Consider the following 14,619-nt stretch of genomic DNA (forward strand, 5'->3'; position numbering starts at 1 on the left):
CATTCTCTAAGTCTGCATCTCTATTCTTGTCCTGTCCCTAGGTTCTTCAGAACCATTTTTTTTGATTCCATATATATGTATTAGCATACGGTATTTGTTTTTCTCTTTCTGACTTACTTTCCTCTGTATGACAGACTCTAGGTCTATCCACCTCACTACAAATAACTCAATTTCATTTCTTTTAATGGCTAATATTCCATTGTATATATGTACCACATCTTCTTTATCCATTCATCCATCAATGGAAACTTAGGTTGCTTCCATCTCTTGGCTATTGTAAATAGAGCTGCAATGAATATCACAGTACATGACTCTATGAATTATGGATTTCTCAGGGTATATGCCCAGTGGTGGGATTGCTGGGTCCTATGGTAGTTCTATTTTTAATTTTTAAGGAACTTCCATACTGTTCTCCATAGTGGCTGTATCAATTTTCATTCCCACCAGCAGTGCAACAGGGTTCCCTTTTCTCCATATCCTCTCCAGCATTTATTGTTTGTAGCGTTTTTGATGATATGGTCATTTGGACTGGTGTGAGGTGATACCACATTGTGCTTTTGATATGATTTTCTCTAATAAGTAGTGATGTTGAGCATCCTTTCATGTGTTTGTTGGCAAGCTGTATATCTTCCTTGGAGAAATGCCTATTTAGGTCTTCTGCCCAGTTTTGGATTGGGTTGTTTGTTTTTTTGATATTGAGCTGCATGAGCTGCTTGTAAATTTTGGAGATTAGTCCTTTGTCAGTTGCTTCATTTGCAAATATTGTCTTCCATTCTGAGGGTTGTCTTTTCATCTTCTTTATTGTTTCCTTTGCTGTACAAAAACTTTTAAGTTTCAATAGGTCCCATTTGTTTATTTTTGTTTTTATTTCCATTTCTCTAGGAGGTGGGTCAAAGAAGATCTTGCTGTGATTTATGTCATAGAGTGTTCTGCTTATGTTTTCCTCTAAGAGTTTCATAGTGTCTGGCCTTACATTTAGGTCTTCAATCTATTTTGAGTTTATTTTTGTATATGGTGTTAGAGAGTGTTCTAATTTAATTATTTTACATGTAGCCATCTAGTTTTCCCAGCACCACATATTGAAGAGGCTGTCTTTTCTCCATTGTATATTCTTGCCTCCTTTATCACAAATAAGGTGACCATATGTACGTGGGTTTAGCTCTGGGTTTTCTATCCTGTTCCTTTGATCTATAGTTCTGCTTTTGTGCCAATACCATACTGTCTTGATTACTGTAGCTTTGTAGTATAGTCTGAAGTCTGGGAGCCTGATTCCTCCAGCTCCCTTTTTCTTTCTGAAGATTGCTTTGGCTATTTGGAGTGTTTTGTGTTTCCATACAAATTGTGAAATTTTTTATTCTAGTTCTGTGAAAAATGCCATCGGTAGTTTGATAGGGATTGCATTGAATCTGTAGATTGATTTTGGTCGTATAGTTATTTTCACAATGTTGATTATTCCAATAAGAACATGGTATATCTCTCCATCTGTTTGTATCATCTTTAATTTCTTTCATCAGTGTCTTATAGTGTTCAGCATATAGGTCTTTTGTCTCCTTAGGTAGGTTTATTCCTAGGTATTTTATGGTTTTGGTTGCAATGGTAAATGGGAGTGTTTCCTTAATATCTCTTTCAGATTTTTCAGCATCAGTGTGTAGGAAGCAAGAGACTTCTGTGCATTTTTTATCCTACTACTTTATTAAATTCATTGATGAGCTCTAGTAGTTTTCGGGTGGCATCTCTATGTTTGTCTATGTATAGTATGTCATCTGCAAACAGTGACAGGTTTACTTCTTCTTTTCTGATTTGGATTCTTTTTATTTCTTTTTCTTCTCTAATTGCTGTCACTAAAACTTCCAAAACTATGTTGAATAATAGTGGTGAGAGTGGACAGCCTTGTCTTGTTCCTGATCTTATGGAAAATGGTTTCAGTTTTTCACCATTGAGAATGATGTTGGCTGTGCATTTGTCATATATGCCTTTTATTAAGTTGAGGTAAGTTCCCTATATGCCTACTTTCTGGACGGTTTTTATCATAAATGGCTTTTGAATTTTGCTGATAGCCTTTTTTGCACCTTTTGAGATGATCATATGGTTTTTCTACTTCAATTTGTTAATATGGTTTATCACATTGATTGATTTGCATATATTGAAGAATCCTTGCATTCCTGGGATAAACTTCACTTGACCATGGTGTATGACCCTTTTAATGTGTTGTTGGATTCTGTTTGCTAGTATTTTGTTGAGGATTTTTGCATCTATATTCATCAATGATATTGGACAGCAGTTTTCTTTCTTTGTGACATCTTTGTCTTATTTTGGTGTAAGGGTGATGGTGGCCTCGTAGAAAGAATTTGGGAGTGTTTGAGAAGGATAGGTGTTAATTCTTCTCTAAATGTTGATATAATTCGCCTATGAAGCCATCTGGTCCTTGGCTTTTGTTTGTTGGAAGGTTTTTTTTTTTTTTTTGGTGGTACACAGGCCTCTCACTGTTGTGGCCCCTCCCGTTGCAGAGCACAGGCTCCAGACATGCAGGCTCAGCGCCCATGGCTCAGGGGCCCAGCTGCTCCATGGCATGTGGGATCCTCCTGGACCAGGGCACGAACCCGTGTCCCCTGCATCAGCAGGCGGACTCTCATCCACTGTGCCACCAGGGAAGCCCTTGTTGGAAGATTTTTAATCACAGTCTCTCGGTGCTTGTACTTGGTCTGTTTATATTTTCTATTTCATCCTGGTTCAGTCTCGAAAAGCTGTGCTTTTCTAAGAATTTGTCCATTTCTTCCAGGCTGTCCATTTTGTTGGCATATATTTGCTTGTAGTAATATCTCATGATCCTTTGTATTTCTGCAGTGTCAGTTGTTACTTCTCCTTTTTCTTTTCTAATTATTTTGGTTTGAGTGTTCTCCTTTTTTATCTTAATGAGTCTGGCTAATGGTTTATCAATTTTGTTTATCTTCTCAAGGAACAAGCTTTTAGTTTTATTGATCACTGTTACTATTCCCTTCATTTCTTTTCCATTTATGTCTGATCTGATCTTTATAATTTCTTTCCTTCTGCTACCTTTGGGGCTTTTCTGTTCTTCTTTGTCTAATTGCTTTAGGTGTAAGGTTAGGTTGTTTATTTGAGATATTTCTTGTTTCTTGAGGTAGGTTTGTATTGCTATAAACCTCCCTTTAGAATGGCTTTTGCTGAATCCCACAGGTTTGGGGATGTCATGTTTTCATTATCATTTGTTTCTAGGTATGTTGTGATTTCCTCTTTGATTTCTTCAGTGATCTCTTGGTTATTTTGTCGTGTATTGTTTAGCTTCCATGTGTTTGTCCTTTTTACAGATTTTTTCCTGTAATTGATATCTAATCTCATAGCTTGGTGGTTTGAAAGATACTTAATATGATTTCAATTTTCTTAAATTTACCAAGGCTTGATTTTTGACCCAAGATATGATCTATCCTGGAGAACATTCAATGAGCACTTGAGAACAAAGGGTATTCTGTTGTTTTTGGATGGAATGTCTTATAAATATCAATCAAGTCCATGTTGTTTATCATTTAAAGCTTGTGTTTCCTTATTTATTTTCAGTTTAGATGATCTGTTCCTTGGTGAAAGTGGGGTGTTAAAGTCCACTACTATGACTGTGTTACTGTTGATTTCCCCTTTTATGGCTGTTAGCATTTGCCTTATGTACTGAGGTGCTCTTATGTTGGGTGCATAAATATTTACAATTGTTACATCTTCTTCTTGGATTGATCCTTTGATCATTATGTAGTGTCGTTCTTTGTCTCTTGTAACAGTTTTTATTTTAAAGTCTATTTTGTCTGATATGAGAATTGCTACTCCAGCTTTCTTTTGATTTCCATTTGCATGGAATATCTTTTTTCATGCTCTCTCTTTTAGTCTGTATGTGTCCCTAGGTCTGAAGTGGGTCTCTTGTAGAGAGCATATACATGGGCCTTGTTTTCGTATCCATTCAGCCGGTCTTTGTCTTTTGGTTGGAGCATTTAATCCATTTATATTTAAGGTAATTATCTGTATGTATGTTCCTATACCATTTTCTTATTTGTTTGGGGTTTGTTTTTGTAAGTCTTTCCTTCTCTTTTGCTTCCTGCCTAGGGAGGTTCCTTTAGCATTTGTTGTATAGCTAGTTTGGTCGTGCTGAATTCTCTTAACTTTTGCTTGTCTGTAAAGGTTTTAATTTCTCCATCAAATCTAAATGAGATCCTTGCTGTGTAAAGTAATCTTGGTTGTAGGTTTTTCCCTTTTATCACTTTAAATATGTCCTGCCATTCCCTTCTGGCTTTCAGAGTTTCTGCTGAAACTTCAGCTGTTAACTCTATGGGGATTCCCTTGTATGTTATTTGTTGCCTAACCCTTGCTGTTTTCAATATTTTTTCTTTGTATTTAATTTTAATAGTTTGACTAATAAGTCTCTTGGTGTGTTTCTCCTTGGATTTATCCTGTATGGGACTCTCTGCACTTCCTGGACTTGACTGATAATTTCCTTTCCCATATTATTGAAGTTTCCAACTATAATCTCTTCAAATATTTTCTCAGAGCCTTTCTTTTTCTCTTCTTCTTCTCAGACCCCTATAATCTGAATGTTGGTGCATATAATGTTTCCCAGGAGTCTGAGACTCTCCTCCATTCTTTTCATTTTTTTTTACTTTATTCTGGTCTGTGGTAGTTATTTCCACTATTTTATCTTCCAGGTCACTTATCCATTCTTCTGCCTCACTTGCCTATTGATTCCTTCTAGAGCATATTTAATTTCATTTATTGTGTTGTTCATCATTGTTTGTTTGCTCTTTAGTTCTTCCATGTCCTTGTTAAATGTTTCTTGTATTTTCTCCATTCTATTTAGAAGATTTTGGATCATCTTTACTATCAGTACCCTGAATTCTGTTTCAGGTAGACTGCCTATTACCTTTTCATTTGTTTGGTCTGGTGGGTTTTTACCTTGCTCCTTCATCTGCTGTGTGTTTCTCTGTCTTCTCTTTTTGCTCAACTTACTATTATTGCAGTGTCCTTTTCACATGCTGCAGGTTTGTAGTTCTCTTTGTTTTTGGTGTCTCACCCCAGTGGCTAAGGTTGGTTCAGCAGGTTGTGTAGGCTTTCTGGTGGAGGGAACTTGTGCTGTGTTCTGATGGATGAGGCTGGATCATGTCTTTCTGGTGGACAGGACTGTTTCGGTGGTTCTTTTTGGGGTGTTTGTGACCTTATTAAGATTTTAGGCAGCCTCTCTGCTAATGGGTAGGGTTGTGCTCCTGTCCAGCCAGTTTGGCATAGTGTGTCCAGCACTGTAACTTGCTGGTCTTTGAGTGGAGCTTGGTCTTAGCATTGAGATGGAGATCTCTGGGTGAGCTTTCACTGTTTGATATTATGTTGAGCCAGGAGGTCTCTGGTGGACCAATGTCCTGAACTCAGCTCTCCCACCTCAGAGGTACAGGCCTGACAGCCAGCCAGAGTACTTAGACCCTGTCAGCCACACAGCTCAGAAGAAAAGACCAAAAGAAAGAAAATTATAAATTAAATTTATTAAAATAAAAAATTTAAAATAATTAAAAAATTTTTAAGTAATAAAAGAAAAGTAAAGAAAGAAGAGAGTAAGCAAACCAAAAAGGCAAAATCCACCAATGATAACAAGCGCTAAAAACTATACTAAAAATAACAAAACAAACTGAAGAATGGACAGACAGAACCCTAGGACAAATGGTAAAATCAAAGCTATAAAGACAAAATCATACAAAGAAGCATACACATACACACACAAAAAGTGAAAAAGGGAAAAAAATATATCTTTTGGGAAGTCTGAGGTCTTCTGCCAGCATTCAGTAGGTGTTCTTTAGGAGTTGTTCCACATGTAGTTGTATTTCTGATGTATGTGTGGTGAGGAAGGTGATCTCCTCATCTGAGTCCTCCACCATCTTGAAGGTCTCTCTATTAAAAAATTGTTAATCTTAACACCTAGCCATGATCCTTCAAGTCAGCCTCCTCTGTTGCAAAGGGCATGTGCAAATGATCGAAGTCACGAGTATATAAAAGAAAAAATGAAAAGGCTATAATCATATTAATGAAATGAAGGGAGGATTTAGGCAGAAATCGCCAAGGTTCTGAGTAATGACCCATTGTTATTCACACTACCTCCTAAAGCAATCTCGAGAAAGAAAAACAGACACAAAACAGAAATATATATCAATGGAACAGGATAGAAAGCCCAGAGATAAAGCCACGCACATATGGTGACCTTATATTTGATAAAGGAGGCAAGAATATGCAATGGAGAAAAGACAGTCTCTTCAATAGGTGGTGCTGGGAAACTAGACCGTTACATGTAAAAGAATGAATTTAAAACACACCCTAGCACCATACAGAAAAATAAACTCAAAATGGGTTAAAGACCTAAATATAAGGCCAGACACTATAAAACTCTTAGAGGAAAACATAGGCAGAACACTCTATGACCTAAATCACCGCAAGGTCTTTTTTGACCCACCTCCTAGAGAAATGGAAATAAAAACAAAAATAAACAAATGGCACCTAATGAAACTTAAAAGCTTTTGTACAGCAAAGGAAACCATAAACAAGATGAAAAGGCAACCCTTAGAATGGGAGAAAATATTTGCAAATGAAGCAACTGACAAAGGATTAACCTCCAAAATTTACAAGCAGCTCATGCAACTCAATATAAAAAACCCCAAAAAGCCCAATTCAAGAATAGGCAGAAAACCTAAACAGACATTTCTCCAAAGAAGATATACAGATTGCCAACAAACACATGAAAGGATGCTCAACATCTCTAATCATTAGAGAAATACAAATCGAAACTACAATGAGGTATCTCCTCATACTGGTCAGAATGGCCATCATCAAAAAACTACAAACAAATGCTGGAGAGGGTGTGGAGAAAAGGTTACTCTGTTGCACCTTTGGTGGGAATGTAAATTGATACAGCCACTATGGAGAACAGTATGGAAGTTCCTTAAAAAAACTAAAAATAGAATTACCATATGACCAGCAATGCCACTACTGGGCCTATACCCTGAAAAAACCATAGTTCAGAAAGAGTCATGTACCATAATGTTCATCGCAGCACTATTTACAATAGCCAGGACATGGAACCAACCTAAGTGTCCATTGACAGAGGAATGGGTTAAGAAGATGTGGCACATATATACAATGGAATATTACTCAGCCATAAAATGAAATGAAATTGAGTTATTTGTAATGAGGTGGATGGACCTAGAGTCTGTCATACAGAGTGAAGTAAGTCAGAAAGAGAAAGACAAATACCATATGCTAACACATATATATGGAATCTAAAAATATAACGGTTCTGAAGAACCTAGGGGCAGGACAGGCATAAAGACGCAGACGTAGAGAATGGTGTTGAGGACACGGGGAGGGGAAAGGGTAAGCTGCGATGAAGTGAGAGTCTTGCATTGACATATATACTCTACCAAATGTAAAATAGATAGCTAGTGGGAAGTAGCTGCATAGCACAGGGAGATCAGCTTGGTGCTTTGTGACTACATAGAGGGGTGGATAGGGAGTGTGGGAGAGAGACGCAAGAGGGACGTTATATAGGATATATGTATACGTATAGCTGATTCACTTTGTTGTACAGCAGAAACGAACACAACATTGTAAAGCAGTTATGCTGCAATAAAGATGTTAAAAAAAAATAAGAGCATAAATGTGCTTGCTGTGTTGGTTTTTCACCCTAACTTGTTTACTGGGGAGAGAGCAAAGCTCTCTTCATCTCACACCTTGAGGCCTGAGTATCTCATTTTGCTCCATCTGTCCTCTTGCAATAGCAATAAAAGTAATAGTGTTAATAATAAAAGCGCAGACTCAGTAACCATTCTACTTCATTCAAACCCAGTTGCCCTTGCTCTCTAGGGAGATGCAGGCAGATGACTTTACCGCCCCATGCTGGGTTTCCTTGACTGCGGAAGGCATTGAGAAAAACAGGGCCTCCCAGGGTCATTATATGTATCAAATGGGCTGATGATTGTAGTTGCTCAGAGCAGTGCCTGGCGCGTAGTAAATGCACCTACACAAGTTAGAAGGAAAGTGAGGATTCCCAGTTTCCAGCATCAAGCTCTGTGCTCAACACTGAGCCCGATGTCTCCATGCCAACCTGTGAGTAGGTCCAAGCAGGCAGGAGGATGGCCCAGAGCTTTCTTGACACTCAGTATGGTTCACATCTTTATCATCTTTCAAAAAGCTTTTATTTGCGGTATGCAGGCCTCTCACTGTTGTGGCCTCTTCTGTTGCGGAGCACAGGCTCCGGACGCGCAGGCTCAGCGGCCATGGCTCACGGGCCCAGCCGCTCTGTGGCATGTGGGATCTTCCCGGCCCGGGGCACGAACCCGTGTCCCCTGCATTGGCAAGCAGACTCTCAACCACTGTGCCACCAGGGAAGCCCTCAAAAAGCTTTTTAAACTTTATTTTAGTGAATATATGCATTATATAAAACAGCAGAAACACACAGAGATGCTAGAGATTTCATTATTACTCCCCAAAATAATGTTTACTATCAAGACTTTGAATGGGGGAAATTTTTTAAAGGCAAGTAAGATTTTTTTTCATGAAATAATGAAAGTGACCATTAAATGTCTCCCCCCATCCCCACCCTATTACAAAGATTAAATTTCCTCTGGAAAGCCACACATAAAAACAAAACAAAACAAAAACCCTGATCTGGACAGTAAATACTCAATAGAGTTGTTAACCTAGGCAACCATTCAGTAAATTAAGGTATTGTTTAGGCATTTTGAAGCTTTCTTCTTCATTTCTCAATACAGTGTTCCCGCCGTCCTGCCCTTCTTTCCCTCCAAAAACACATCCCAGAGCAGAAATGGTTATATCTCTGAGTCCTCTGAGTCTCTGTTCCTACAAACTAATTTTCAAAATGAAAATACTGCACAAAGATATGTAACAGAACTATGGAAGACGTAGGGAAGTAGTCTTTTCTTCATAGCTAAGGTAGTCTTTGCTTTGCATTGTTTCTTTTGTATACTCTTCAGGGTTTGTTTGTCTGCTGCCTGAGTAAGACAACACTTGTAGGATTATGTTGGATGAACGATAGGAAAGGTCTCTCTACTATAAACCAAGGAGGCAATGACCTTGTGATTAGATTTCCAGTTATTGATGCTGAATCTCTGGTTCCATCTTCAGTGACTTCAAGTTTTGATTTTTGCAAGATGTGAGAAACATGAAGGTTTTCCGACATTGTTATTTTTGCAAAATTTGCCTTTAATGGATCAAGCATCCATCAGTGGCTCCTTCAAATCGGTTTGTGCTATGGCTATGAACCTGGGCAGGATCAGCTGCATACTGTTGCTCTGGTGCTCACATCAGCTGTCTCTGGTCTTGCTGCTCATGTGGGGGTGACAACCAACAGTGGAGTGAAGGTGAAGATCTTGGCCGGCAGCACAATCAGCATGCTGATGCTTTCCTCAAGGTAGGACATTTCAGTGAGGTCCTACCTAAATCCTTGGGGGTACTTGTTGCCTCCACTGGAACACAGAGAACTGAACTATAATTGGACCAATAGGATTTCCCATCAGTTGCCAAAAATGTACACTTCTCTGTGTTCTCAGGTTGAAACCCTGATGTCCTTAAACTCTTAAAAAACTCTGCACTAACAAAAACCAGTCCAGTGAGCACACGATTCATAACATCTAGGGAAAAGAGAGTGGCCGTCTTTTCCTTGGCTTTATTTTTAACACAGTCACAGAACCCAGTGTCTGAAGGCAACCTTTACAGACAAGTGTGCACATATTGTGTTGGCCAAAAAGTTCATTCAGATTTTTCCGTAACATCTTAACAAAAAATAGTTCGGTAGATACTTCCAAACTGGTGAAATTAAGCCCAGAATGAAAGGCTAATTGCTAATGAGGGTTTAGCTGTTTTCTCTTCCTGAAGCCTTCCATGTGCAGAGTTTGTCCAGCACAGCTGTGCATCTTTGGGGAATCCAACCGTAATAGAGAAAATGTGCAAATATCCCTCACACCAGCTTCTGTCACCTAACTCCCATCAAGTGCACATCTTTAGCTAAATCGACTAGGAATCTATAAAGGGTACGTCTCTAGTCCCTTCCATCGTTTTCTAACTTGCTGCCATTCCCACTTTGCAGATGGGGGAAGGAAGGCTTAGCAGGGTTTAGAGAGGTGAAGAATGTTCCCCATTGTTCTACAGTGAGTGAGCAGGCAGCTGGGATTCCAGTACAGGAAGCCTTGTTTCACAGCCTTGGTCCCTCCCTCTCAGACTCCCCCTGCCCCCAGCAACACTCTCTGCAGCCACAAGGGTATTCACAGTGATAACTATCAAATGACTCCTTCCTGATCACTCAGGGAGCCCTGGACAGGTAGCTCCCATCACATACACATTCTGTCATTTAATTTAATCTTCACAGAGACAGATGAGGTGGGTATTATGATCCTTGTTTCATAGATGAGAAAGCTAAGTCTCAGAGAATTTAAACAATATGCAAACACCTAAGCAGTGAGAAGAGCTCTCAGTGGGAGGAGCTCTCACTCTTGTTTTACTCCAAGCCCTCCGACACTTCCGTTTTGCTGGTTTTCAGGCACTCAGTGTTTGGGATGTGTGAATAGCATCTGTGTACCCTCTAGTGCACACTCTTCTCCATGTGACCCAGCACCCAAAAGTCCATTGGCTGCACCAAGAGGAAGGGTTTTGCTACTATGTGAGAAGATCTGAGAGATGCTGAAAGATCACCTTCTCCAGCGCCTCCGCAACCTTCCTGCCACTGCACCGTCCTTCTCCCCTCCATCTGCTGTTGAGAAAGGGGCACAATACCTCCAGGGATCCACCGTGACAGGGCACCCAGGGTCATCTGGCTACAGAGGGACTTCATCAAACAAAAAGCTTCTGCACAGCAAAGGAAACAATAAGCAAAATGGAAAGCAATGTACAGAATGGGAGAAAATATTTGCAAATCATGTATTTGATAAGGGACTAATATCCAAAATATATAAAAAACTCCACAACTCAGTAACTCAGTAGAAAACAGCAACAACAAATAACCTGATTTAAAAATGGTAAAGGACCTGAACATTTTTCTGAAAAAGACATACAGATGGCCAACAAGTACATGAAAAGGTGATCAATCATCAGAAAAATGCAAATCAAAAACACAATGAGATATCACTCCACATTGTCACAATGGTTTCATCAAAAAGACAAGAGTTCATAAGTGTTGGTGAGAATGTGGAGAAAAGGGAATCCTTGTGCACTGTTAGTGGGAATGTAAATTGGTATAGTCATTATGGAAAACAGTATAGAAGCTCCCCCCAAAATTAAAAATAGAACTGCCATGTGACCCAGCAAATTCCACACCTGGATATATATCCAAAGGAAAAAAATTTCCATCTTGGAAAGATATATGCACCCCCATGTTGATAGCAGCATTATTTACAATAGCCAGGACATGGAAATAACCTAAGTATCCATCCACAGATGAATGGATAAAGAAGTTGTGAGATATATATATATATATATATATATATGGTGAAATATTATTCAGCCTTAAAAAGGAAACCCTGCCATTTGCAACAACTTGGGTGGATCTTGAGGGCACTATGCTAAGTGAAGTAAGCCAGACACAGAAAGACAAATACTGCATGATTTCACTTATGTGTGGAATCTAAAGTAGTCAAACACATAGCAGACTGTAGAATGGTTGCTTCCAGGGTCTGGGGTAAGGAGAAATGGGGAGATGATTGTCAAATGGTACAAAGTTTCAGTTTTGCAGGATAAGTTCTGGAGATACACTATACAGCATGTTACCTGTAGCTAAAAATACTGCATGGTGTACTTACAATTTTGCCAAACTCAGTGAGTTCCAGACATTAAATATGCACAGCTTTTTACATGTCAATCATACCTCAATAAAGTTGTTTTAAAAAATAAAATAAGGGTGGCAGGATATCATTGTGAAAGAAAAAAAAGAAGAAGGAAAAAGGAGCACAGACTTCAAAGAGCACAGCCTTCAAAGTCACAAAAAGAGCACAGCCTAGCAGTCAGGCATTCTTCCTCTGCCATGACCCAGTCCTTAACCTCTCAGAACACTTAGAGCCAGAATAAAAATAACCCACTTTCAAGACTGGACAGCACAGCCAGTGCAATCATGAATAGCAGTGGTTTACACCATAATGAGGGTAACAGTTAAAGGAGGTGACCCCAAAGCTCTGTCCTTCCTGCTACAGGCATCACTGTCTTCATAGAAGGCACATACAGCCAGGACCAGCCACATGGGGCACTGTCCCACCCCCCAAGGTGTGAGTGTCTACAGCAGTGAGGTGGCAGGGACAGGGAAGAGTTGGAGAGGCCAGAGATCCAGGAACATGTGGGAAGATGACCTGGCTAGCAGGTGAAGGGCAAGCACTTCAAGGAGAATAGGGCAGGCAAAGAGACAAGATGGCAAAATCCCCCTCACCCTCTGCACTGGTCTGTCTGACATGGTCCCTGATCGGGAACCTGCTTCCCAGGGCACTGCCTTGATTCTCACTCTCAGCTCCAGGCTGCTGGACTCTGCCATGTCTCCTGGACATGCCAAAAAACTCCCTTTGGTTACATCCAAAGCAGGTGAATTCAAGTGAATACGGGAATATTTGGGGAACTTTGGAGTCCACATATTTTGTAGGCTGGAAGTGTGGGAACTTCCCTCCCTGTATTAGGGTTCTCCGGAGAAGCAGAACCAATAGGATAAATGTAGATGCAGGGATAGATACAGATAAAGATATAAGAGGACATTTATTATAGGAATTTGTTCATGAGATTATGGAAGCCAAGAAGTTTCACAATCTGTCATCTGCAAGCCGAAGACCCAGGAAACCTTGGTGGTGTAATTCAGTCTGAGTCCAAAGGCCTGAGAATTAAGAGACTGAGGTTTTAAGTCCTGGTCCAAGTCTGAGGCCTGGGAACCAGGAGCATTGATATCTGAGAGCAGAAGATGCACATCCCAGCTCAAGCAAAGAGCAAATTCCACCTTCATTCACTTTTCTCTTCTACAGGCAGACTTTGGAGATATTGCAGCTTCAGTTCCAGTCCATCACAATAAAGCAAACAACACAACAAATCAAGTCACACAAATTTTTTGGTTTCCCAGAGCATATAAAAGTTATGCTTACTCTATGCTACAGTCTATTATTGATAAGTGTGCAGTAGCATTACATCTAAAAAAAACAATGTAAGTAACTTAACTAAAAAACAATGCTGTTTGGGAAGGGATGCCATAATTTTCAATTTGTAAAACAAAATGCAGTATCTGTGAAGCACAATAAAGTGAAAGAAGATAAAAGGAAGTATGCCTGCATTTGGTCCCTCAAAAGACTGGATGATGCCCACACACCTTGGTGAGGGCGATCTTCCTTATTCAGGCTACTGACTCAAATGTTGATCTCTCCTGTAGACATCCTCACAGAAACATTCAAAAATAATGTTTTACCAGCTATCCAGGCATCCCTTAGACCGGGAGTCCCCAACCCCCGAGCCACGGATTGGTATTTGTCTGTGGCCTGTTAGGAACTAGACCGCACAGCAAGAGGTGAGTAGCAGGTGAGCCAGCCAGTGAAGCTTCATCTGCCGCTCCCCATCGCTCGCATTACCACCTGAACCATCTCCCCCCACCCCCTTCCATGGAAAAATTGTCTTCCACGATACCAGGTCCTGGTGCCAAAAAGTTTGGGGACCTCTGCCTTAGACCAGTCAAGTGATACATAAAATGAACTGTTGCTCTCGCCTTGGAAGACGGGCTTCCTTTTGGAAGTTTTGTACCTGAGAATTTGCTTCAAAGGACACAGGGCCACTGCTGGCATTTCATAGCATCTGATATTTGGTGATTAACTCATCCAAAAGAGAAAGGACTTTCAAGGAGCTGTGTGGTTTCTTTCCTGCCAAAGCAAATGTCCCACTTGCCAGGACATTCCACCTGGCAGAGGGTCCACTTTTTAATGCACCCGGGGAGCAGGCAGGGAATGGGCAATTTTGTCTGTTTATTTTAAGACACACACCAGTTATGAAGCATTTGGATGAGCCATGAATACTTGGTTCCCTCTTCAGGTCTAAACCCAAGAAGGGTTTAGAATGAAATACATTTGGCAGCACTCTGTATGCTGCACACGGGAAGAAACGAGCTATTTGTGGCTCCTAAAAATAAACCTTTCTGGTTTGTTCCTCTGCAAGTCCAATCAGACGCTGCTGGAGCCTGATAATGATGAGGCTGAGTTCAGCCTATCTTTCCTAGTCAGCCTGCCCTCCTGCCTTAAGGGGATAAAGCTCAACTGACCAAGAGATGCAGATGGTGCCCTCCCTCTAGGCATATATCTTTTTGGGTTAGTGTTTTCATTTTCTTTGGATAAATACACGAAAGTAGAATTGCTGGATCATAACACAGTTCTATTTTAAATTTTTTGAGGAATCTCCGTACTGTTTTCCACAATGGCTGCACCAATTTACATTCCCACCAACAGTGCAGAAGGTTTTCTTTTTCTCCACATCCTCACCAATATTTGTTGTCTTTTGATCATAGCCATTCTGACAGGTGGGAGGTGATATCTCATTGTTGTTTTGATTTGCATTTCCCCAATGACTAATGATGTT

General features: G+C 40.1%; 1 protein-coding gene across 1 annotated transcript in view; it reads right to left on the minus strand.

The window, feature by feature from the left end:
* Positions 1 to 9,016: 9,016 nt before the first annotated feature.
* The window catches only part of GABRG3 (gamma-aminobutyric acid type A receptor subunit gamma3), a 469,101-nt gene continuing 463,498 nt past the window's right edge, over positions 9,017 to 14,619 (minus strand). The window contains 4 exon segments of the mRNA XM_049705846.1: positions 9,017 to 9,266; positions 9,268 to 9,385; positions 9,388 to 9,480; positions 9,483 to 9,754. Coding sequence (XP_049561803.1) covers positions 9,017 to 9,266; positions 9,268 to 9,385; positions 9,388 to 9,480; positions 9,483 to 9,754 — 733 coding nt within the window.

Source organism: Orcinus orca, chromosome 2 (assembly GCF_937001465.1).
Source record: "Orcinus orca chromosome 2, mOrcOrc1.1, whole genome shotgun sequence".
In the NCBI taxonomy this organism is placed as follows: Eukaryota; Metazoa; Chordata; class Mammalia; order Artiodactyla; family Delphinidae; genus Orcinus; species Orcinus orca.